This window comes from Gopherus evgoodei, chromosome 1 (genome assembly GCF_007399415.2).
Source record: "Gopherus evgoodei ecotype Sinaloan lineage chromosome 1, rGopEvg1_v1.p, whole genome shotgun sequence".
NCBI lineage: Eukaryota > Metazoa > Chordata > Testudines > Testudinidae > Gopherus > Gopherus evgoodei.
This window is the reverse complement of record NC_044322.1, coordinates 279718803-279745000: the sequence shown is the minus strand read 5'-3', so window position 1 is coordinate 279745000 and position 26198 is coordinate 279718803. Positions and strand designations below refer to the sequence as shown.

The window sequence follows — 26198 nt, the reverse complement described above, 5'->3', positions numbered from 1 at the left end:
CCAGTTCAGACTTGGATTGAATAAAAACAATAGAGTTAAAAATAATGGCAGTATTTTTCCTTTATGGACTGTATTTTGCTGACTTGCATGAAAAATTACGGCTATCATATTCAGACAGAATTAATTGCTTTACAGAATCTGTAAACTTAATTTGTTCACGCACTCAAGCACTAGCAGAACAAGTGAGACTGTTCAGAAAAAAATAACCTGGTAAAATGCTTTCCCATCTATGGATTCTCTTTGGTGTGAGTGTTTTAAACTTTTGTTACCTATGTTATTCTTATATGAGTTCTGTTCTTTGTGAATGCCTGGATCTTTGGTGGATACATTCTAAAATGGGCATATGAGATTGTCAGTATCTCTCTGTTTGTAATTCTGAGGTGCAGTTGTCACAGTTTGGAGCAACTGCCCCTGTATTCCCACTCTGTGGTCCAACAAGGGCATCCACTCTCAGGCTACTGGCTCCCCACATATTACCTCTTTTGGGCAGAGACATGTATCTCTCTTCCTGCTGACCAGGGTATGTCCAGGCTGCACATTTCCCTCCCCACCTTAAGCACATCTGCTTTACCTACCTTCCTTGGATGCTATAAATAATGTAATTCCTACTGTTAAGCTATCACACAGCTCTTTCTAAGCAAGCACATTTATTCTTAAGGTGAAGCACTACAGAGAAAACACAATAAAAGAACTTACATGCATATAAATAAGCTTACCACAAATCACCCCCACTCCCAAAAGGACTCTGGCCAGTGAAAAGCCCTTCAAATCCCATCAAGAGATTTTCCTGTGGTTACAGGTTCATAATCACTTGACTCACCCCCATGAATCTGTGAGTCACGTCTTTGATCTGTCCTCACGTAACAGGTGATCAGCACATAAAAGGTCCCTAGCTCAGAAGGTAGCTTCAAAAGGCTGAGTCTGGAGATGGGAAATTTGCATTCCCTTGCCCCGTAGGAAATCCACTTAACTTTAAAGGTACACGTTGTTTCAAGTAGTGCTTTGAGGCTCATAAGGCTTCCCAGGGTTTATATTAGTCAGAGCTCCCCCTTGGAGTTGTTACTTACAATTTCACAGTAATACATAAACATTTGCATTTTTAATACAATGAACTCCTAAAATACTTAAAGTTAATTCAATAATGTTTAACTCAATTCAGTAAGGCTTTTCCAGGAAATTGCCATATCTGTCATAATAGTTTCTAAACTACATCATTATCATAGGACAATTGAAAACAAAGATAGCTCGAAATAACAGTTCTTCTGCTGGATTTTGGATTTGTCTGTCTCATTCAGAATAAGCAATTTTGTGTTACCAAAAAGGTAAAAATTTGGCTTAAGTAGTTTAAAGCAATGGAATTCAGAACTGGGCTAAAACTTCACCTTCTTGTCTCCCACTGTACAGCAGAAGTCTCAGAACAGAACATGTGCTTGCCAAATAACCTGGCTCCTAGATACATTAAAAAAAAATGTTCTTAACTTGGTTTAGCTAACCCCAAGTTAGCAAACTCACGTTAAAATAGCAGTGAAGAAACAACAACTTGCTTTCAATTTAGGTTAGCGGTTTGAGTTCAATCCCTGAATCCCTGGTAGGCTGTAACTCAAGATGCTAACCTGAGTTAAAAGCTGCATTGCTGTGTCTTTGTTGCTTTTTAATCCAGATTAGCTAACTCAGGTACCTAACCCAAATTAAGATCATACCTTTTTTCTGCAGTGAAGACAGACCCCCTAAGATTGGAGGCCTTAATTTTTTTATTTCCTTGCTTTCTTTTGTCAGATTGTCAGCCTTTGCCTTTATTTTCATGTTGATTTATTATTTTAATAAAATAATAGTTATCTGCCTTTTAATTAGTTTTCATCATATGAGACAAATTGAAAAAAAAATGCTACCCAGAAAAGGAATCTTTAGGACCACCTATTCCTGCCATGATTAATTCAAATTTTTGGAAATGAGGGAGAAAGAGGGATTTCTGGGGAATCTTTTTAAGTGTTTTGATAGATGAAAACCTTAAAACAGTGTACAAGCTTTCTGAGAATTAATCTTTTTATATATCTGCTAATTCACCTCACCTATGAATGCCAGAAAACCAGGAGCATTCATCCACTCATAAAAAAGCACAATGAACCCACACTTGATATCATGTCCCATGAATTATTCTCTTTATCTTGACATTTCCTTCACATCACAGAAAATGTTTTCAGGAATGGGAAAGAAATAAAATTACTAGGTTCTTTTGAACAAACAGTCTGCTGTCAAGTTTATAATTTTACTATGGTATAAGCAGTTTCCTTAAGTGACTCTTACACATCAAGTCGTGATCTTGTCAGATCTCAGAACTCAGCAGAGTCTAAATTACTTAATACCTGACTGGGAAACTGAAGAAAATCAGGGGAGCTGCAAGAACAATAGGTTATATATACATAACAACATAGTTCATTAAAATTAACCGACTATACTAAGCTTTCTCACAAATTCCTTCGATTGCAACTGCTTAAGAAAAATTGGACCCAAGATTACTCTTTAATTTAAAAGAAAACCAAGTCGATAATGCAGCCAAAATTACTGTTGATGTGTGAGGAGCTTTGTATTCATCCTTCTGGCATTTAGTAAGTGAAGATGCTAAGACATAATTCCAAGATTGTAGTGGCTATTAAGTGTCAGATTCTGATACCCTTTCATTGTGTAGGAAATAACTCCCCAAGTGTGATGGTTAGTGGTAGCAGAAAATAAGTATATTATAGTAGTTCCCAAACTCCCCAATTGCAGTCAGGGTCCCATTCTGCAGGACTCTGTACAAACACAGAAAGAGTCAGTTCCTGCCCTTTGGGGTTTACAAACAACAAGGGGTAGGGGATGGAGACACAACACAGAAGCAAATGAATATGGTGGTGAATTAGCTGAAAATAAGAGAGATACAAGTAATAGATGCTTATCTTTGCTAGATCTTTCACTGTTACTAGCAGGATGAAATGGATAATTTCTTTTTGAGTGCAACTGTTCATTATTCTTTATCTCACGTTCTTTGTATGTGTTTTGGAGTATACAATCTGTGTATTTTTAACCATAAATATGGTAGTAACTAGCTTTATTGTTACCTAGTTTTTGTAATATTCCCACTTTACTTTGGTTGCACCTGAAATTTTCCACACCACATGGCCTTTTCCAACTTCCAAATTAAATGGTACAAATTAACATTTTCCCAACATATAACTTAAATATTTAATTTGATCTCTAATATATAAATGCATATAAGCACTAATATTTCTATCACCTGTTACTATTGTGACAAATAAATCATGTTGAACTCATTCATTAATTTAATATAGCAAATATTACTATTTGACCTTGCAGTTATATTTCTCTAGAAAGAGGATTTATTTATTAAGCGGACACTTGCCATTTCAGGGACTATTTCTTCAAAGCTTTTTAAACAGTTTTAATTCTCTCTAGAGTTAACTTAATCAATTTCCTTTATGTTAATGATATTAATTATTGTAAATGGAGTAGTTAGTCTTCTCTGTTGGTAGAAGCTTAAGCACCAGTTCAGATTTATGTAACAATTTGGTTGTCTGCATTTCCACTGATAAAGCATTTCTATGAAGAGTAGCACCTTGGTCCTTGAAATTCCCTTTCTTTTGTACTTTTCAGTTTCCTAATAAAGTTCACTTATTTAAACTCTCTTTTTAATCTACTGAACAATCATTTAAAATGATTAACTTTCAATTATTTCATCTCTCTTTTCAAAAACTCACTTATACTACGTGATTAGCTAGTTTTAGCTTGAACAAGTTTAAAGTCCTATATGTCATTCTTGGGCAACAACTAAAGCTGCATTTCTGAATTTAAGTTAAATTCCTATAATTCAATAGCTAATTAAATAAACTTTTGAACACCCTAGAGGTGCATTTAATATTTCTTAACAGACGTATTGGAGCATGAGCTTTCATGGGTGTATACCCAAGAAAGCTCATGCTCCAATACATCTGTTAGTCTATAAGGTGCCACAGGACTCTTTGCTGCTTTTACAGATCCAGACTAACAAGGCTACCCTCTGATACTTAATATTTCTTAAGTACTATGATATTTAATATTTAGGTTGTTGAGATAATATGATTTATATTTATGGGATTTAATTCTTTTATAACAGCACCAGATCTTACTCTAACTTGCCAAGACACACAAAGGTTGGGAGAAATTAAGCATTATCATCGCCATTTTACAGAAGGGAATAGAAACACACAAAGATTAGTTAGCTTCCCCAACTCACATAGGAGGTCTGTGCCAGCAATTGAGCTTATATCTCCCAAGTCCCTAACAGTGCCCTAGCTACAAGACCATACTTCTCCAGTGTGCTGCTGAGCTCTCTTTCAAAGGCCATATAAATCTGACATCTTGGCCTTTTGTGGCCACTAAAGATCCCAAAATGTTTTTTTCATAAGTATATCTAGGATGATGTAACTAAGTGTCCTGGCTAAATTCCAGTTTGGATAATTACATTCTGCCTTACTAAAATTCTATAGTTTCTATTGAATAAGTTATTTTTCACTTGCTGTCCTAAACTGTTGCCCAGTGTTGCTGGCAATATTAAGCAGTTACTGAGTTTCACCTCACAGGCAATTACATTAAAGCAACTGGGTAAAATGATTTACATATGCAAGGCCTATACGCGATTCCTATATACCTATATGCAAAGGATTTCAATGTGCAGGATAGCTTTTGTTATTTATTAGTATGATTTATTTATTTGTTTGTTTGTTTATTGGCCCTTTAGCAAAGTAAAGCACTTTGAAAACATTCTGGATAAAAAGTGATCTATTTTTCTTTACTATTCTGTTCTATTTAGGTTCGTTATACCATGTGTAATTCATGATCACTGAATATTTCAAAACTCTCAATACACCCTTTAATTTTCCAGAGGTTTGCTAAAGTCTGCTATGTCTATATCAGCCTATAACTTTGTTATACACACTAGTAATTTTGTTCAAAAAATTCACTTCTAACATACATTTTGACTAAATGGAACAGTCAAACCCAATCAGAGTACTGACATATTTGCAAATTCTGTTAAAGAGAATAGTCAAAAAACAACAAAATGACCCACTCCCACACCTGCCCCATGTCTGTTCGTAAGTTACCAGCAAATGCCCCAGGCTGGAACATTTCTGTTTTTTCAATCTAGGAAAGAGATAACCCTTATCATGGATCAGGGCATTCAAGAGTATCTTGCAGCCCTGATAAACTTCAGGGCTGCAGGCCAGGTTAATGGAACATAAGAGATGGTGTGGAAAGGTCTTCTGAAGCCTGTAGCATCCTATTTCTGTTATATTCAAAAATCTGATTGTTTGATTGTATGTTTTAATCTCAAAGTATTTTCCTCCTGTGTGCTGTTGAGCATAGCAAGGTAGTGTACATCCTTCAGGTAGCAGTCAATTGTAACAACGAAGTCTGTGTTTGCTGTTTTTCATCTCTGTGGAATGTGCTTTGTTTAAAATGCTAGGGATGATTTTGGACCCTCTGTGCTGAATAACGGTAGCAGTTCAACTTCAGCAGAACACTTCATCTATACAGATACTGTTTATAGCATGTCCTTCCAGACTTATCAAAGAATAATTATTTACCTTCCTCAATCCATCTGAAGTAATTTGTGTTGACATCAGAAACACCTATTGGCAGAAATCAACCCAAACCACTGCAGCATTCCATGTTATTCACTAGCTACAAATTTGTTCCTAAGATACTGGAATGCCTCCTGGTGCAATTTCTTTTCCTCTCTGGAAGAACAATGCTAACATAGTTCACATTTGGCTCCAGAAACTTAATAACAGGAGCTGACCTGACCAGAGATGTCAGGATTGCAAAGTCTCAAGAGTTTAGTTACTAACATAATGAATCATTACTCTGGTGAACCAACCTTTTTGCTTGCTGTTTGCAGCCACATTAAATATAAATAACTGAACTAAATACAAACCATTGAATAATAGTCTAATTAAATTCTGCAATGAGATAGTCTCTTGGCTTTTAATGGTTTTAATTCCCTGTGAAACAAAATATTGCACAAGCTCTTTCCATCTTTCTCATGACTGGTAGCCTGATAATTGTTCACATATAGAAAGGCTAAAAGCAGCTGCTGTTATGCAGTAGTTAGCTAAATACCTGATCATGTGAGCGCACACATCTGAGTAAACTAATTCACAAGTAAAGTTACTCAAGTGCCTAAATCGGGGTAGGCAAACTACAGCCCATGGCCCAGATCTGGCCCGCCAGCCATTTAATCTGGCCCTCAAGCAACCACTGGGGAGTGGGACCTGGGGCTTTCCCCGCTCTAGTGCTCCAGCTGGGAAGCAGGATCAGGAGCCACTCTGCGCGGCTCCTGGAAGCAGTGGGATGGCCGCCCTCTGGTTCCTAGGCATAGGGGCACCCAGGGGGCTCCGCTCTGCACGCTGCCCCCTGCCCCAAACATTACCCCTGCAGCTCCCATTGGCTGGGAACCATGGCCAATGGGAGGTGCGAGGGCTGTGCCTGTGGACAGGAAAGCAAGCAGCAGAGTCCCCTGGCTGCACCTCCGCATAGGAGATGGAGAGGGGATATACTGCTGCTTCTGGGAGCCGCTTGATGTAAGGGCCACCCGGAGCCTGCACCTCTGAGCCTCCCCCTGCACCCAAACTCCCTTCCCTAGCCCTGATCCCCCTCCTTCCCTCCAAAGCCCCTCACCCTAACCCCAAAGCCTGCACCCCCAGCTGGAGCCTTACCCCCTCACCCCTTGATGCCTCTCCCACCCTCCGAGCCCCTCAGTCCCAGCCCGGAGCCCCCTCTTGCACCCTGAATTCCTCATTTCTGGCTCCATCCCAGAGCCCGCAACCTCAGCCAGAGTCCTCACCACTTTCCACACCCCAACCCCAATTTCTTGAGTATTCATAGCCTGCTATACAATTTCTATACCCAGATGTTGCCCTTGGGCCAAAAAGATTTCCCACCTCTGGCCTAAGTGCTTGCAAGATCAGGCTCCAAAAGAACAAAATATTTGTTTAAACACAACTATGCACTCCTTAATCTCATTTGCACAACCCCGTTCACTGGAACGGGAAAAGTACCTTGCAATCCAGCCCAAGAAAAGGGCAGAACATCGCTGCACTACCCAAGAGCAAGAGAGGTACTGAATTGTGACTCTGAGTCCTTGCTTCCCCCTGGCTCTGTGAGGGAAGATGCCCTTTCCAGCTACTGTGGGAGAGTGGGATGGAGCTAAAGCTAAGCCCACTCCCTGCCCCTGTCTCTTCACGTCCCATCCACCTACATGGACATGAGAGTAGCAACCTGACGCCATCTTCTCCGCTCGCCTCTTGTGCAGGATCTCATGATGTGAGCAGCCCATGCAGGGGGATAACTGAATTTTTTTGCACCCCTTAGCTCCCTTGTGCGGGAGCACAGCTGGACTCACAATTGCACTCCATGTTGTTAGTGCCTTGATAACCAAATGTTTGGTATTACTGTGAAGATTTGAGCTCTCCACCATTTTTTGACATCTTCACAGTTCTTCCTTCCTGAAACAGGTTTACTCAGCAAAACAAAGATAGCGATAGGTTTTGGTGGGCCTTGTGTGAGGTAATATGTGCAAACTTTTAGATTGCCTTGGTAAACTGTGTTGCTAGAGCTGCATGACACCTTCAGGTCAAACATCAAAAGTCCTCTTAAGTATCCTTTTCCAAGGCCAAGCTTCTTCTGTAAATGTGTTTCACACTGTTTGTTTGTTTGTTTATTTTGCCATTCCATGGGTGTTGGCAAGCATGCAGGGAAAAATTTTGCATTGCATTTATAATTTTGAGATGGTTGGTCACTAGGTGAAAGTCACATGATATTTCCGCTGTTTCTCTGATTGCCTAATGTGCTGAGATGGGTCAAAGTAGCTATTTTCATTAAGTTTTGCATGAGGTGGTTTGGCATTAAAAGTGCTTTCTGCTTCTCAATGTGAATCTTGTTTACTAGTAAGGAAAAAGGTTCTCCCATCTCTCAATTCACTGTGGCTTTTGGATTCCAGCAGGCAGTGGTTTTGCATATTGTATATTATAAATCCTTCAGTTAGTGGGAAGTGTAATGTTTGCTATTTCTCCTCACATTATATCTGATTATAGCTTTACAAGGGAAATCAGAGGTCAATATTGTGTGTCTGAATTTCTGATAGAGGCCAAAATTTCTTTTACCTCCTGGAATTTTCTGTTACTATTGCCTGTTAAATGGTTTACCTCTTAAAGTCTATGTAATTTCTAAGAATTTTGGCACTGCTGAAGCATGGTGTTTTCACCTACCCAAGAAGTGCATCAATAACCTACTAAAGCATATGGTGTTGTGCTTTATTGATAGTGGATAAGGCCGATCAATTTCAAATATCTTTGTTTAAAAAAATAGTTCATAATAGCAGAGATGAGAGAAATCAGAAGGTAAAATTTAGACCCTTTTCCTTTACTCTTTTCAGCATATTCATTGCTTATTGATTTATTTGTCTAACTTTTCTATTTATTTAAGGTTTTATCTGAACCCTCCTCCTCTTCCCCAGAAACCCATCTGTCATAACAGCCACTTTCAGCTCATTTTCTATCAGCTAAGGCTCTGATCCTGCAAGGTGCAGAGTCCTGTAAAAATCACTGGGGCTCCATGCTGTCTTAAGGGTGTCCCCACATGAATCAGATTACAGGAATGGGTGTAAGGCCCATGTGACATGCTCTGTCAGGCATTGTCTGCCCCCTGCTGACAGCATCAGCACCCTGACCCCCTTGCTCAGGAACTCAGACTGGGTTATCAATAAGACAGTCCTCCAGAGGTCTAGAGTGGCCTGGAGGAAATACTGGCCAGTCAAGACCTAGGAGGCCAGTTAAAAAGGCCTGCCTGCTTCTTCTCAGTGGCACAGTGGAGTGAGACTGGGATAATGCTAGACGAGAGCCCCAAGACCAGATTTACAACACGGGCCACCTTGCTCCAAGCAGGCAGCCAAAACGTATGGACTAAGGCAGGTAACACCTGCAGTACCACTCCTGGTCCCATAGGGGGATGTTACAGAGCAGCCCCACCTGCTACACTCCAATCTTGCAAATGATTTATGCACATGCTTAACTTTAAGCACTTTTCATTGCAATCTGTGGAACTACTCACATGCTTAAAGTTAAGCAAGTCTGTAAGTCTTTGAAGAGTCAAGGCCTAAGTTTTACAAGTGAGTTAGAAGTGGCTGGATGTCTACATGCTGTTTGTTTCCTTTCCTCAGCAGTCCCTTTTATTTAAAGCGTTCATAATATAACTTTCTTCGCCTGCATTTAATTCTCCCTAAAGAAGCAGTATCTATTAAACTTCTTATGGTTTTTAGCCAAGTAAATTTCCTCAGAATTACAGTCTTTTCACAAGCAATCCCCATACTCCATTTATTTAGCTCAGTAGCAGTACTGTGTAGAAAATACCTTCTAGCACTTCCACTTCTGATTACAATAGTGTATTGGGGAAATGTCCACTACAACAGGTGTCCCCGAAGTTCTCCCCACATCCACCCTCCCAAAAAATAAGATATGTTAAAATCACTACTTCTAGATGCCTTTTGTGGAGGGGGAGGGGGATTTGTGTTTCTGACATTACCCTCTGGTTGCAAGTTGATAAATATCAAAGAATGAAAACCCTTTTGATTTGTAGAGAGAAAAAAAAGGCAACACTCCAATCTCCAGAGCCATACTGGATAGTTTATTTTATTTAGCAAAGAGAGTGATGAAAATTGCACTAAAAGTATCAACACTTTGGTACCCTGAAAGCATTTTGGCATTCTCAAATTGTATAAATTGAATTGAGAGAAACAGTTCTATTCCCAAGCTATCATCTTGCTTTAACAGGTGTGTTAGTAAATATGTGTCAAAAGCATGCCACCAGTTTGACAAAAGGCAGAAAATGGTGCATTTTTGATGTGCCAGTGGCTGCCATTTGGATACAGATTATGAACACATGTCCTAATGATAATAACATGTAACAACACAAACAAAATATGACCTTACTTACATCTCTGAGTAGAATGTTTTTCATGCAGTTTGTAGCTTCTCTAGGATTAATAAACAATATACTTTAAATCGAATCAGCAAATGTTTTCAGAAAATAACACATTATGTGGGCTTTAAAACTCAGTAATCATGAAAACTCCTTTTGGCTGATTCCCAAAATGTACAGGCTGTTACAATATCCTAATTACAGGGTTTCTAAATAAATATGTTTGTGCTACCAGAGTAGAATATTCTTATAGTCTTTTTAAACATTTGCAAATGACAAAATTGTTCTTATTGTAATTAATGGTGCTGACGTGTATGGGGATATTGGGGAAACATGCCTAAAGGCTCTGACAATAATTCTATTACTAATATATTCCCTTGGTCTGCCTTTTGAACTCTGTCATTCCTTGCCTTGCAGCTGTGTTTAATGAGTGGTGAGATTATTCAAATGAGCCTGCAGGAAAACATCATTTTTTGAGGGTCCTAGATCTTGAGCAAGCATTTCATTTTGAGGGTCCTAGATCTTGAGCAAGTCAGTAGGTAAGACCTTAGGATCAGATTCGGTTTTATACTTAAGGGTTTGTAAGTACTTTTGTACCCTATAAATATAATCGTGCTCAGCCATGATATAGCTGATCTCAGCTTAGAGCAGCTGCCAATGAGCAGCAATAAAACAAAGGGAAAACAGATCAACCTGTCACTGATGAGTGAAAAGCCAAGCATTAGTGAGCTTATGTTATAGCATTCAAGCTTTTACATGTAGGTGGTGGTGTACCTTATAGGATATCCAAATACAAACACAGTTATGTATGGAGCTTGTAGCCATAAGTTAACTCCTGTTCTTAACTGGTGAGTTTAGTCCCAGGGAGAGAAAAGGAAGACAAAAATAAATTTAATTCTATACAAAAATATACCATCTGAAATACATTTCCAGCAAGGAAAAAATTAATAAGATCTAATTTAAAACTGATAAACAGTCAAGTCAATATGGTAAGCTTAAGGATTTTTTCTAAGGACTTTACAAAGAAATAAGTATTTCATGAATAAATAAATTCAGAGAGAACAGACTAAGGTGTTTATTGATTTGCAAGCCATTTGTTTGAGAGTTTGCCCCGAAGGAGGGAAGTACCCTATTATTATTGATGATATTGGAGTTATAGTTATAGCTGCAGACAACAAACTACATTTAAATGATGTCTCAAGGTTGGAACACAAACCAAGCAAAGCCAGGAAATTCAAAATTAACTCTGACACTATGTCATGCTGCCCAGTGTCAGTACAAATAATAGCTGTGTCTTTGCATATCCTGGCTTCTGGTGGTTTATATCTCAATTTTAATGGTATATAAGTGGTATTCTTTTTTAATTCATTTTTGTTTTCTTTACCATTTAAAAAATACCCTGGGTGCATGTGGTGAATAATGCAATAGGCCACAATCAATCTTTTATTGGTGATCCTGTCTGCAGTACAAACACCGTTTTACCACTTGCCTGAATGTGAATTTGCTGAATTAATGGTTATTATATATTAATTGTGGATTTGCATAGCAAAGCAACAGCTAAGGTGTTTTTGCAGGTGGGTCAGAAGATAAGATCCCTGATCCAAAGAGCTTACAACCTAGGCAGACAATATGGCAACAAAGGAAGACAGGAGGTGAAGCAACAAAAGCAGTGTGACTGAGCGGTGAAGGATAGTGCACCTCTTAGTCGTTCCATGATTTTGTTGGGATTTTTTCTAAGGTGTAAAGATTTTCAGTCATCTAGTTTATTAACACTTGTCAGGGGAGAGTGCTATGAAAAAAAACCTTTTCTAAGAAATGGGTTTTAAAGAAGGGACTGAGAGAGGAGAATTATTTTTAAACCATTTTATGCTCTTCAATGAACAATGGCAATTGTGGAGCTTGTCTAGAATGCCAATCTAAATATGAAGCCAATGCAAATATGCTGATTTACACTGACCCTGTGCATGTATATTCAGGGGCAAATGCTCCTCACAGATCCACACTGTGGATATCAGAAGTACAAAAATATTTTGCAGTAAAACATTGATCAGAAACTATGGCTCAGATCCACATCCCAGTCTGTATTGTGTTAGTGGATCTTCTAGAGGAAGCATGGTTAATGCTAAAAATGAGCATTTTGAGCAAATAAATATGTTTTTCCACATTCTGTTCTTTGGGAGACATGAATACAGAGGCAAATCAGTGAACTTAAATCATAATTGGCAGGAATATTTTTTGCTCCTGTAGCTAATAAGGAGCTTTCAGACTATATGAGCTTTTTATCCTTTTATTTTTCAACTTCAGTAAGTCAGATCCAAATGGAAAACCTAGGACTCAGTGACACATGTAGATGTGTTGCACTAAGATTTATAACTGTATTAAGAGGAATTACTGAGGGGCTTCTGTGTTAGAATCCAGCAGGCATGCAATGAAGTAAAGGATGGAAAGCCTATCTCCTTAGAAAAGAAGGTTCAGAAAAACAGGGCACTTTAGAGGGCTAACAATGAGTTTCACGTTTCACAGAAGAAGGCTTTAATAAAAGAGCCAGATCTCCCAGCTGGAGAATTAAATCAGCAATGCAGATTCCTGTTTTGCAGATCTGAGTGTTGATTTTAGTGTGAATATGCAGGATTTACTGAGGAGGCCATATCTGAACATTAGGCCCAGTGTTTAATTTTTGCTTGCCTGTATCCCAGGAGGCACTTGCCTGCAAAATGAATCCAATGTTCGCATCCTATGCTTTTTGTGGCACAGCAAATGTGGAAATTTTTCTTAGTTTTTTCATATTTTTCTGGTGCAATAATGACCATTTTTATTGTTTCTTGCAGGTGTGGAATGATCGCTATAGAAACTGGACAGAAACAGACAGTGCAGGTCAGATCTTTGTGACCCACATATCATCTGGGGGGAAAGAAAATAATTGTTTTTAAGGCAATTTTACAAATAATTTCTATTGAGTTAGACATGGTCAGCATTTCAGAATGTGGTAAATAGCAAGGTTCATAGACAGGACTTTTTTTCTTTTGTTATTTTGATACCCATACCCATACAGTAGTTATGCTTCTTGTCAGGTGTTATAAAGATAAATACTCTCCAGAGCTATACTGTCAATGTATTCAAATATAAACCAAAGAACAGCACACTCATTAGGTGGGTGGACTATACTGTTTGTCTTGTCATTGCTACTGAATGAGTACTATCCTGAACCAACAATATCTTCAGTTCAGGAAATATTTAAATCTGTACTTTTTGCTGTTTTCAGCTCTACTGTGCCCTTTTTTGCATCTTCAGGATGAATGACCCTGTTGTGAAACTCTGAATGTTGTCAAAGTTTCTTTATGGTTTAAATTATCCACCAGCTCTTAAGATCCTTTGGTGAGACAGAAATTAGAAAGCAAGGTTCTTCTTTCAACATCAATGTTAGCATGAGAGAGAAAATGTATTTTAATCCAACAGACTTCATATAGATGACCATTGGCATGTTCAATACTGAACCCGATCAGTTCCATATGTGCTGTTTGGATGTTTGCAGGGTCAAATGGTGGGACACGATTCCAAATATTGAAATCCTTAATTGTTGTCAGATGTCTGGCATTCAAAGCACGCTCACAAAAACTCAGCTGTTTTGGTCTGGGCGTCTAGTTCATACAGCCAACTCAAGAATACCCAAGGCCATATTTTATGGTCAGCTGAAGCAAGGGACCTAGTCTCATGGTGACCAGTAAAAATGATACAAAGACACACCGAAGTCAAACAAGGTTGCAGCAGACTTTTCATGTCACTGTTAACCACTTTGAAGCAAGGCACGTTAACTAATATCTTAGATGAAAAATGTGAACAGTGCAAAGTAAGGCTACAAGAGTCTGTAATGGTCCTGGACAGTCTTGTCTGTCCCACATGTAACAATGTTTGCAGTTCTCACATTGATTTGACCTGACATATATGTGTTCTCCTATAGTGTTTGTTGAATTGACTCCATCAGTACTGAACCTGTACAATGTGATTTCCAGAGATAATGGTTCATGACTGTGAACTTTCTGTTTTATTGTGTTTTTATTCTGAAGCAGCAGATGGGATTTAGCTTAATCGTTAAAATAATTTGTCATGTGGAAGAAAACACAGCAGATTATTATATTAACACTAATTTTAATGTTTCATCATATTATTACAGTTGCAGTTGCCATGATACTCTGTTCAGTATATTCCTTCAAGAAGCTGAATGCTATATCTTACAAACTGAGATTCGAGTACTAACATATGGTGTATAAATAGATCTTACCACCTGGAGCCCGTTAAAAATCTGTAAGGAAGAGATTGCCACAGTGTTAACTCCTCACTGCTGGAAATCAATTTGCCAATACCAGACATTTTGAAGAAACTCTTAGCAGTGGAAACTCCTGATTGGCTGCTGTGCCAAAGGGTTAATGATGGTAATTGCATTGGAATATCTGCCTTAACTTAGTCTTTCCCTTTTCTGATTGTCTTGGGAGTCAAATTTTTTTTAAATTGGTTTGTCACTTGAAAGCTGTTGTAACTTTGTGGTTCGGGTAATGGAAAGCAAGACAATGTCAAAGTTATATAGCAGTTCTTTCCTCAATCAATCTCTGCCTTGTTTTAGACCTACCTAGGAAGTGTTCTGTATCACATCAGAATAAGCAGATTTAGGGTAGAACATACAGCAGAGAAAACTCTCTGCTTGTAGTGTATGCTTTATTTCCTTCCAGAGACTGATAGCTGTATGGAATGCACCTATGAAGTTTGCGTTTCCGAGGGACAGTCCCACAACTATACTGAGTCACCATGCACCAGCCTAGTACCACACTCAAAATGTGCATAAAAAATAACCTCTCTCTTAAATCTGAAGAAATTTTGTTTAATGTTGTTACCTGCTTTCCTTTTCTGCCTTATGATGGTCATAATTAAATTGACTCAATGCCCACTGAAGTCAATGGCAAACGGGCAGGGGGTCTGGCCTAGTGGATCTACAGATATTTAGATGGGTAATAGGAGGCACTAATATTGTTTCATGCTCTCCAGTCTGGTACAGTGGAAGATAACTATGATAGCAAGTCTCACAGCTTTTCATTGGTCTGTATGGACTTCTTATTTGTTTCTTTGTTTGTGTCACACTAAGAATATTAATTTATCACTGTGGGAGAGACCGAGAAAGCAGTATGTATATCAATAAGAATATCTCATTCACTGATGAGTTTTAAGGAAGTGAGTCTAATGGTAAGTGGTGATTTAGTGGGAGGTAACAGTGCCTACATTCTGTAATGACTGGAGCACTATAAATGCTCAGATAGATGATTAGATTTGACAGGAACTCAGTTACTCCAACAGGGGCCAAGTAAAGAGCAAGTAATTTCCCAGAGAAGAAAGTGATAAAAGGAAAGGGGGCTTAGGTGGAATTTATTTTGGGACTGGGCAAAGCTTGCTGTGGATAGAGTGGGAATATAATGAGGGTTGAGTGGTAGTAACAGTCAAATAGAAATAGTGGAAAGGGATAAAGGAGAGAAGAGACTGAAGATGTGATAGGAAAGAAAGAGAGAGGAAGGTATAGAAATAGGTGTTGGATGAACAAGGAGTGGGCATGGGAGATTAGTGGTTGGGGGGGAAAGTATAGTAAGGTACATAGGGAGAGTAGGAAGATGGAGAGAAAATCATTCAAGTACAGACATGGAAGAGGTAGGGTAGGAAGTAGCACAGAAAGGAGCAATGAAAGTTAGCCCAGCAAACAGGATGAGAATGAAGAAGAGGTTATGAGAGGGAATGAAACTTGGAGCTGAAGCCATAACACCATCTATATAATAAGGTTTCAAGGTTGTCACTCTTTGTGGCCTAGAACATCTGTTAAGTGTATGTGCAGTGATGGAAACTCCCAAAAGCATGGTTGAGCTCTTTTTGTTCAGAATATCATCAAGCTGAATCATCACTGGTGGTGGGGTACAGCTACCATAAAACAAGTATCTGCCCCAAGATACTTTAGATCATTATGTCTTAATGGGGAATCTGTGCTCAGTTTGATGAAATTTGTATATAATATTTGTTTTTCTTTTAGCTGCTGCACACCTGGTCACTTTCACTTGGATTCTGTTGAAAATTGGTGTATGTTTGTGGTGCAGTGTTCTATATGCATTGGACCATATCATGTTAAACCTTTATATCTTTATGAATACTTATGGAATCATAGCAGAAAACATATAAAGAAAACAATATATAAAATTACAATACCTTATACATGACATAATATATGAATTGTTTGGGAACTGGTAAGATAATGGAAAAGTCTTTCCTAATTTACATTATCTGTGAGATATATGATAAACATTTTCTGTGCCTATTTTGTTAGAGATATCAAATTGTAATATTGTATTCAACCTGTCTTTTTGTTATTTCTAAATGGATTTTAATCACGTCATGTCCAATAATTACTAATGCTCCATTAAGGATTTGAAATGCAATTTATTAGGAACTCCCCGAAGTCCTTTTTAAGCTGTGCAATCTGTGTTTTGTTAAAACTTTACATAAAATCAATATTATCAAAATTATAACAGCACAAATACATAAACAGTTCTGAGTTAGCATTATATTTCAATCTGTTTTGCTATTAATAGTTTTGGAAATGTATATACAAAGGAGAGGTAATCGAGGTCTCAGGGATGAAGAGGCACCAGTTTTGTTGCTATGACTAATCAAATGCAACAAGAGATCACCAACCTATTGTTGGCCTAGAGCATCCTTGTATTTTGGGTGGGAATCCTTTGAATGTTTGGAGGAATCCTAGATGTATTTTCGAAACTAGGGCAAGTGAAATTTTTAATTGTATGAAATGTTACTAGGAAAATGCTTAGACCTTAACATCTTTCTGAGAAAATAAATTTTGGTTGTTGTATCATTAACTAAGGTCCAAGTCATCTCCTCTGCTCCAGAGATTGAGGACAAGTGGACAGAAGCAGGTGCTGCATTAGCGGAATCAAAACACACAAATGAAAAATAAACTACAGTATATTCCATACTTGAGAAAATTACTCTCACCTTGTTTTCCACTCACACAACCAATTTATTTACTGAGGTAACTGCTATATAAAAATATTATACATTTAAACAGAAACCTTGCATGGTAAGTTCAGCTGTTTTATTATGAATAGGGCCGTACCAAATTCACGGCCATGAAAAACGCATCACGGACCATGAAATCTGGTCTCCCACTGTGAAATCTGGTCTTTTGTGCGCTTTTGCCCTATACTATACAGATTTCGCAGAGGAGACCAGCATTTCTGAAATTGAGGGTCTGGACCCAAAAGGCTGTTGTGGGGGGTGGGGCAGGGACACAAGGTTATTTGTGGGGTTCACAGTATTGCTACCCTTATTTCTGTGCTGCCTTCAGAGCTGGGTGGCCAGAGAGCAGTGGCTGTTGGCTAGGTGCCCAGCTCTGAAGGCAGCAGCACAGAATTAAGGATGGCGATGCCATACCATGCCACTCTTACTTCTGCACTGTGGCCTTTAGTGCTCAGAGGCTGGAGAGTGGTGGCTGCTGACTGAGGGCCCAGCTCTGCAGGCAATGCACAAGTAAGGGTTGCAATACCATACTGTTTCTACCCTTACTTCTGCACTGCTGCTGGCAGTGGCTCTGCCTTCAGAGCTTTGCTCCTGGCCATCAACCACCACTCTCCAGCTGCCCAGCTCTGAAGGCAGTGCCGCTGATAGCAACAGTGCAGAAGTAAGACTAGCAGCACTGTAATCCCTTACAATAACTTCGTGTGACACCTCCCCCTGACCTCCCCATCCCCCCCCCCCCCACAACTTCTTTTGGGTCAGGAGCCCTACAATTACAACACTGAAATTTCAGCTGTAAATAGCTGAAATAATTAAATTTATGATTTTTAAATCCTATGACAGTGAATTGACCAAAATAGACTGTGAGTTTGGTAGGCCCCTAATTAGGAATCAAATGTTTGTTCTGCTTATTGAAATAAAGTAATGGATTAGTCAGAGCTGGTGTTAAAAAGTTTTTCATGTACAGCTTGGCTGCTTCCTGTATATCAAAACAGAGATCCCAAATGTCACATTTGTACCATTAACAAATAGTTCAGACCAGAAGCTGGAAACATACATATTAATTCTCTTTTTTTCCTTGACAAGTAATATTTTTAAAAAATCATCTTAAAAGTCATTTCAGGACACATTTGCACTTAACAGACACCTGGACAAAATGGACAAAAGGCAGATTTTTTTATCATGTTGATTTCCATTGTATTATTTAGGTATAGCGGCGTTTTCTGTGTTTAGCTTGTTAAGGCACACACAGTAACATATTTACAAAGGATTTAAATAGCCCCGTATCTCACATGTTTCATTTGTAGATTTGGTGAGTTTTTTAAAACCCTGCTGTCAGGTTTTTGAGATCCCAAGACCAAAAGAATTTCAATTCCTAAGAGCTTTGCATACCCCTGAAAAGAGTTTTCCTTCATGGTTTTCGTAGAATAATCTCTTCTCACCCAACCCATCATAATGGAAAAGAATAGAAAGACATGCAATGTTATGCAAAAATAAAGATATACAGTATGGGTCACAGCATTGTTATTTTGGTAAAACAAATTGAAACACAGTAATGCAACCAAGCTGTTTTACTTAACACCAATCAACATACATAAGAAGAAACTATGTTTTTGGATTTATGAAAACATTGACAATCCTTTGCCACACAAATATCCTATTTTCTTTGGAGGCATAAAATCTAATTTCTTGATGAGGAGATACGTAGATCTTATCAAACTGCAGTTAATGATAAAAGCAAATCTTATAAACAGACAGACTTTAAATAACACATTAAGCTTATCACTGTTGATATCTTTAATTATACGATAGAAAAATGTAAGACAGTCTAATGGGAAATACAAATTACTTGTTAAAATTATTAACAGAGTTAATGTGTTTACATTTGTTTATGTGTACGGGAATCATCTCAAATATTTGACTGCAATGACAATATGTGTAAAGATCAATTAAAAGTCATGGAGATGAGATATTGGATTTTCAGACCTTAATAGGATTTCACCTGCACTTGTTATATTATGATATTCACTTATAATTGAGCTTCCATCATATCATAGAATCTGTCACCTCACCAATTTATTTTTCCAACCTCTAATGAAACTTTTATTCACTATGGAGACTGTTTTAAAAAGCATTATCGTAGAGGAGCTGTGTGGCGCAGGGATTAATCCACACCAGATTTTCACTTCTAGAGACTTGGGTTCAAATTTGTGATAAGCAAAATGAGTTGGTAGTTTCAGTCCAGTTCCCAGTAATCATTTGTTTATACCACAGAACCACCAACCAGCTGAGTATAATATGGTCTGAAAGGTAGCCTGCACCCTGAAGAGATTTTAGACTGGAATAACATCAGAATCCATATGACACCTGATATGAAATGCAGCGGCAAAGCTTGCAGAGAGCCTGTCTAAACTGTGCCTGGCTCTGCGAATAATTTACTATCTTTAGTGAATTAAAAAACAACAACTAAAAACAGACCTAAAATGCTTTTGCTGACTAGGGGGCCTGATTCAGGCCTGCTCTTGGAAGGATTACAAACTGCAGTGCCTGCACCAGTGGGGCATTCATCCTTGAGGGAGGGAGGTAATTATTCTATAGCCTCATTCCCTGTGGTTCCATTCACAGATGGTTGCTTTGATTTGTGGCTTGCGTGCCATGGGAGCCTTGCTGAGGAAGGATGCTGATCCATTAGGTGTCCTGGCCATGCCACCTCTCCATCCAGCTCTGGTTATTCTTTAGGCTGAACTAACTGGGTGCAGTCTTCCTGGGGGGTTGAGTGCCATGGGCAGGTACACTCACTACTGCTTGAAACTCTCTGTTATGACAGATTCCAACAGAAACCAGCACAGACCCTAGAATCATTAAGCAATCATTAAGCTGCAGCTACGAAAGGTTGTGACTCTGGGAAATGTGCAGGTCATAGTGGATGGCTTTGCTGCAATGGGATTCCCTAACTGTGGTGGGGCGATAGATGGAACACATATCTCTATCTTGGCACTGGAGCACCAGGGCACCCAGTACATAAACCGCAAGGGGTACTTTTCCATGGTGCTGCAAGCATTGGTGGATCACAAGGGACGCTTCACCAACATCCACGAGAGATGGCCAGGAAGGGTTCATGACGCTCGCGTCTTCAGGAACACTACTCTGCGTAAACGGTTGCAGCAAGGGAATTACTTCCCAGACCAGAAATTAATAGTTGGAGATGTTGAAATGCCTGTAGTTATCCTGGGGGACCCAGTCTACCCCTTGATGCCAGGGGTCATGAAGCCATACACAGGCAGCCTGGACAGTAGTCAGGAGTTGTTCAACTACGGGCTGAGCAAATGCAGAATGGTGGTAGAATGTACATTTGGCCATTTAAAGGTGCGCTGGCACACACTACTGACTCACTCAGACCTCAGCCAAACCAGTGTCCCCATTGTTATTGCTGCTTGCTGTGTGCTCCGCAATCTCCGTGAGAGTAAGGGGGAGACCTTTATGGCGGGGTGGGAGGCTGAGGCAAATCACCTGGCCACTGATTACGCGCAGCTAGACACCAGGGCTATTAGAAGAGCACACCAGGAAGCGATGCGCATCAGAGAGGCTTTGAAAACCAGTTTCATCACTGGCCAGGGTACGGTGTGACTATTGTGTTTGTTTCTCCTTGATGAAAACCCGCCCCCTTGATTGACTCATTCCCTGTAAGCCATCCACCTTTCCCCCTTCAATTAGCGCTTGCTTCCTAAGGAAATAAAGTCACTCTCATTTTAAAATCATGTATTCTTTATTAATTAATTATAAAAAGAGGGAGAGAACTGACAAGATAGTCTGGGCGGGGTTTGGGAGGAAGATAGTAGGGAAGGAAAAGGCCACTAAAAAAAAATTCAAAATAATGACAGCCTTTTGGTTGGGCTGTCCACTGGGGTGGAATGGGCGGGTGCACGGAGCCTCCCTCCACGCTTTCTTAGACATCTGGTGGATGAGGAGGCTAAGGAATATGGTGAGGGGGGATGGCGGTTATACAGGGGCTGCAGCAGCACTCTGTGATCCTGCTGCAGTTCCTTAAGCTCCACCAGACGCCGGAGCATGTCCATTTGATCACACAGCAGCCCTAGAGTTGCATCTTGATACCTCAGATCTTTTGCTTCTTTGGTTTTCTGACATGCTTGTCTGAGCTCCTTAACTTTCACACGACACTGTACTGAGTCCCTGCTGTGGCCTCTCTCCATCATGGCCTTGGAAATTTTTTCAAATGTTTTTTCATTTTGTCTTTTGGAAGAGAGTTCTGTTAGCACGGAACTCTCTCCCCATATAGCGCTCAGATCCAGTACCTCCCGTGTGGTCCATGCTGGAGCTCTTTTTCGATTCTCTGACTGCATAGTTACCTGTGCTGATCAGCTCTCCGGCTAGGCAAACGGAAATGAAATTCAAAAATTTGCGGGGCTTTTCCCTGTCTACCTGGCCAGTGCATCCGACTCCAGATTGCTTGTCCAGAGCAGTCACAATGGTGCACTGTGGGATACCGCCCAGAGGCCAATACCGTTGAATTGCGGCCACACTAACCCTATTCCGAAATGGCAATACCGATCTGAGCACTACTTCCCTCGTTGGAGAGGAGTACAGATTCGATATTAAGAGCCCTTTATATCGATATAAAGGGCTTCATTGTGTGAACGGGTGCAGGATTAATTCAGTTTAATGCTGCTAATTCGGTATAACCCGTAGTGTAGACCAGGCTTAAGTGATCTTGGTGCCACTAGATGGAACAGAACACCACACCCAGGAGGTGTGTGGGTTACAAATAATTGTGCATAAAGTGTATTTTAACCAGTGAATGTATACATAGTGCTAAATTTTCAACAGAACTTCATTACATACATGTTACCCTGAAACTAACAGATATTGCTTTAAACTGGTATAAATTAAGCTATTTTGTTAATTCTTAAAAACATTGTTTTAGCTCAAATGATAATGAAAGAGAAAAACACTAAACATGGGGATTTATTAATGCTGTATACGATGACCACATTCAGTTATCTGGCCAGACAATACAATCTTTATTATTAGAGGGTAAAATAATTTAAGTTTTTGTTGCACCAAACTGATGTTATTTAAGTGTTTCAAATTCTCCAGTGCTAAAGGTCATTTCAATTCATCTCTCTTTGAATACTAAGTAGTGTGCTTCAAAGGCAGTCACATTAGATCTATCTCCTTTTTTATTTTAGTACAGGTGTTTAAAATAATGAGTTTTTACAAGTTGGGAGAAAGGGAAGAAGAGATTTTTTAAAAATGGACCAGAACCTCAGCTGCAGATGTGGCCCAATACTTATTTACAGAGACAAACACTATTACTGGGCTATTTATTAGTGATATGAAAAGAGAAAAGGCAATACTGAAGCAGGCTTGCAAAATAAATAAATCAACCTTTAAGAATGAAAACAATTTCAGACTATGGGCTGTTCACAAACTGAGCACTGAGTATTCATTCATGGTATACGAATAGCCACCTAAGTCACATGGCATGCTTCTGTTCCCTGACTGGATCACAAGCATGTTTTAAACAGCTGTATAATGAAGAGCAAATACTTTTGTCTAGGCATAAATAACCCTTGTCTGTGTGGAAATGAGATGTGAAAATATTCCATTTCATTTAAGTATTTGTGAATAACAAAGAATATGGCTGTTGGAGCAGCAGGGGGGAAGGGCACTTTACCCTGGATCCCAGTTTGAGAGGGGCCTCAAATCAAGTAACTTTATATCCAGGTGCACAGGATCACAGCATCACTCAGATTTGGTCTGCTGCCCTCCTCCATCATGACCAGTGAAGTGGCACCTGGTGCAGGGAGCAGGGCTCATCCCCAAGACCAAAGGCGGCTCCAGGCCCCAGCACGTGCTTGGGGTGGCACGCCGCGGGGGACACTCTGCCGGCGCGGGAGGGTCCGCTGGTCCCGCGGTTTCAGCGGACCTCCCGCAGGCATGCCTGTGGCGGGTCCACCGGTCCTACAGCTCCACCGAAGCTGTGGAACCAGCAGGACCCTCCGCAGGCACACCTGCAGGAGGTCCACTGGAGCCACGGGGCCAGAGAACCCTCCGCAGCAGGAGATCCACCGGGGCCGCAGGACCGACGACCGGCAGAGCACCCCCCGCGGCATGACGCCATGCTTGGGACAGCGAAATGTCTAGAGCTGCCTCTGCCCAAGACACAGGAATCACTGCTGTGGGATGAGTGTGGGGCGGGCTAGTTCTCCAATCCCCACTCTCAGTGGTAATTTAAAAAAAATGTAGGGGGTTCTAGGTTTCAGAGTTTTCTGCATCCCCCAAACCAATGTGGCCCTGACAAAGAATAAGGCGTATGAGGACGGCTGAACCAAACAGGGATAGCATGTCAATGAATGTTTGCAAACACTGTTTTGAAAGTATTCAAACAAATCAAGATTATTTATTATTATTTTGAATAAGCTAAAGTAAATGTGTGGAACCATATTCTTTCTTGCCTCATAAAAGTGAGAAATCTATATTCAGCAGGCATAAAAATGAGCCAGCGTTTTGGACTGGTAGTGTGGGATTCTTAAAATCTACAGGATGTTGGAAGTAAGGAATGTATCCCTGCCTCCCCTACAATCTACCCTGGCAGGCTCTGTAGGCCAGGAAACTCTGAGCATCCTCCACTAACTCTCTTCCTTGCTCCCCACTAGCCTCAATGGTAAAGGTAAAGGTATTCTCTATGTACTCAGTGTATGGTAGCATATCTGGGGCAGGAGGGGGAAGTGGAGAGGGAAAGATAAAACAGACATTGTCATAATATAATTCCCAATTCTGAACCTTAGCGTCCAAAATATGGGTACTAGCATGGATTCCCCTACGCTTAATTACCAGCTTAGATCCTGTAGTGCTGCCACCAATCAGGACTTAGAATAGAGTGCCTGACAAACTCTGGTCTCCCCCAAAACCTTCCCTGGGGACCCCAAGACCCAAATTCCTTGAGTCTCACAACAAAGGGGAATAAACCATTTCCCTTCCCCCTCCTTTCTTCTTCCCAGCTCTTTTCCGCCCTGGGTACACTAGGAGATCACCATGATTCAAACTCCTTGAATCACCACACAGAGAGGAATAATAGCTTCCCCCCTCCTCTTTTCCCTTCACCCAGAGGCAATCCAGATTCAAACTCTGCTAATCTGAAACAAAGAGGAAATTCACTTTTCCCTTCTCCCCCCTGCTCTCTTTCCCTTCTCCCCACCAATTCCCTGGTGTGTACAGACTCAGTTCCTTTGAGCCTTAACTAGGAGAAAAAAATCAGACAGGTTTTAAAGCAAAGCTTTTAATAAAAAGAAAGAAAAAAGGTAAAAGTTTATCTCTGCAATTTAGATGGTAAAAAGTTACAGGGTCTGTCAGCTTATAGAAACTAGAAAGAAGCCTTCCCCCCAGCAAAATACAATTTAAAATACTTCCAGCAAACTACACATTTGCAAATAAAAGAAAACAAATAAAAAGACTATACCGCCTTTCTACCTTTGTACTCACAAAATTGGAATAGAAGATTAGAGAGCCTGTAGGTACATGTGGTCACTCTCAGAGCCCAAAGAGAACAAAGCAAAACCCAAAAAACACAAACAAAGGCTTCCCTCCACCGAGATTTGAAAGTATCTTGTCTCCTGATTGGTCCCCTGGTCAGGTGTTTGGTTTCCTGTACTAACTCTCTTCCTTGCTCCCCACTAGCCTCAATGGTACAGGTAAAGGTATTCTCTATGTACTCAGTGTATGGTAGCATATCTGGGGCAGGGAAGTGGAAGAGGGAAAGATAAAACAGACATACTATGCTGTAAAGTATCTGAGGGGTAGCCGTGTTAGTCTGGATCTGTAAAAGCAGCAAAGAATCCTGTGGCACCTTATAGACTAACAGATGTTTTGGAGCATGAGCTTTCGTGGGTGAATACCTACTTCATCGAATTCACCCACGAAAGCTCATGCTCCAATACATCTGTTAGTCTATGCTGTAAAGGAACTCATTCCAGCTGGTAAATGGCATGTTAAATGTGGAGCTATCTTATCTACACAGTATTTAAATATATACACACATTGCCTAGGCTCATCTCTCTCTCTTTTTTCTTTCTTTCTTTAGTTTACCATTGTTAGAAGTAATGGAATGTGACCAATTGTTGGTTTTGCCAAGGTGAATTGGAATACATCCCCTGTAGTCAGTGGGGGAGGAGGGTAGTATGATCCTTTCTGAAGCTGCTTGCTTAACCCTTTTGACATTCACATGGATGATGTGAAGTCAGATTTTGTTCCCTGGTGTTTACCATGCTTTCTTATGCTTTGTGTAAACTAACGTGTTTTCTATTAAGCTATAAACCAACATGTTTATGGTGAGCACGCACACACACACCACATTTATGTATATATGTTACTCTGAATAATCTCAGACATATTTTAAGAGTCAGTTTCCCGTATCCTGTTAATTTTCCCTATGATGTGGGTACCCAACTGCCTTACATTTCTTTGGAAATCCCAGCCTCTGGATCTTACTAACACGGCTACCCCTCAGATACTTTACAGCATAGTATGTCTGTTTTATCTTTCCCTCTCCACTTCCCTCTCCCTTCCCCCTCCTGCCCCAGATATGCTACCATACACTGAGTACATAGAGAATACCTTTACCTGTACCATTGAGGCTAGTGGGGAGCAAGGAAGAGAGTTAGTACAGGAAACCATAAAACTGGTTATTTTTAGCTTTTAACTTTGCCATTTCTTGATTTTTAGAGTCCTTTGCCTTGAATCCTTAGTATTCATTTAATAAATATTTTTGCAGTGAATGTATTAGGTTATTGAAAAAAGAAGAAGAATAGAAAAATGTTCCGCAATGTGGAAGTAGGTGTTAGACAACATTGGAATGCTCTGTCCCACACAAGATGAGTCTCAGTGAGACATCGGTTGCTGTCAAGTCCTCCTTTATTCAACATGAACAATAAATGATGACATATAGTAAGTCAGGCATATGCAGTTATGATACTGTTCGCATGTATGACCACATAGGAAAATTGCCTGACAATTGCCTTAAGAGCGTGCTTAACTTTCAATACCAATGAGCTAAAACTTATGCTTTCCTTAAAAACAAGAGGCAGCTTCATTATTTTATTTGCTGCAGTGTT

General features: G+C 39.9%; 1 protein-coding gene across 1 annotated transcript in view; it reads left to right on the top strand.

Moving 5' to 3' along the window:
- LOC115647134 (dynein heavy chain 7, axonemal-like) overlaps positions 1-10485 on the top strand; it is a gene marked incomplete at its 5' end in the record, with an annotated part of 34131 nt that extends 23646 nt beyond the window's left edge. The window contains 2 exons of the mRNA XM_030553877.1: positions 9861-9987; positions 10422-10485. Coding sequence (XP_030409737.1) covers positions 9861-9987; positions 10422-10485 — 191 coding nt within the window. The remainder of the gene's footprint in view (positions 1-9860; positions 9988-10421) is intronic.
- Between the last annotated feature and the right edge of the window lie 15713 nt (positions 10486-26198).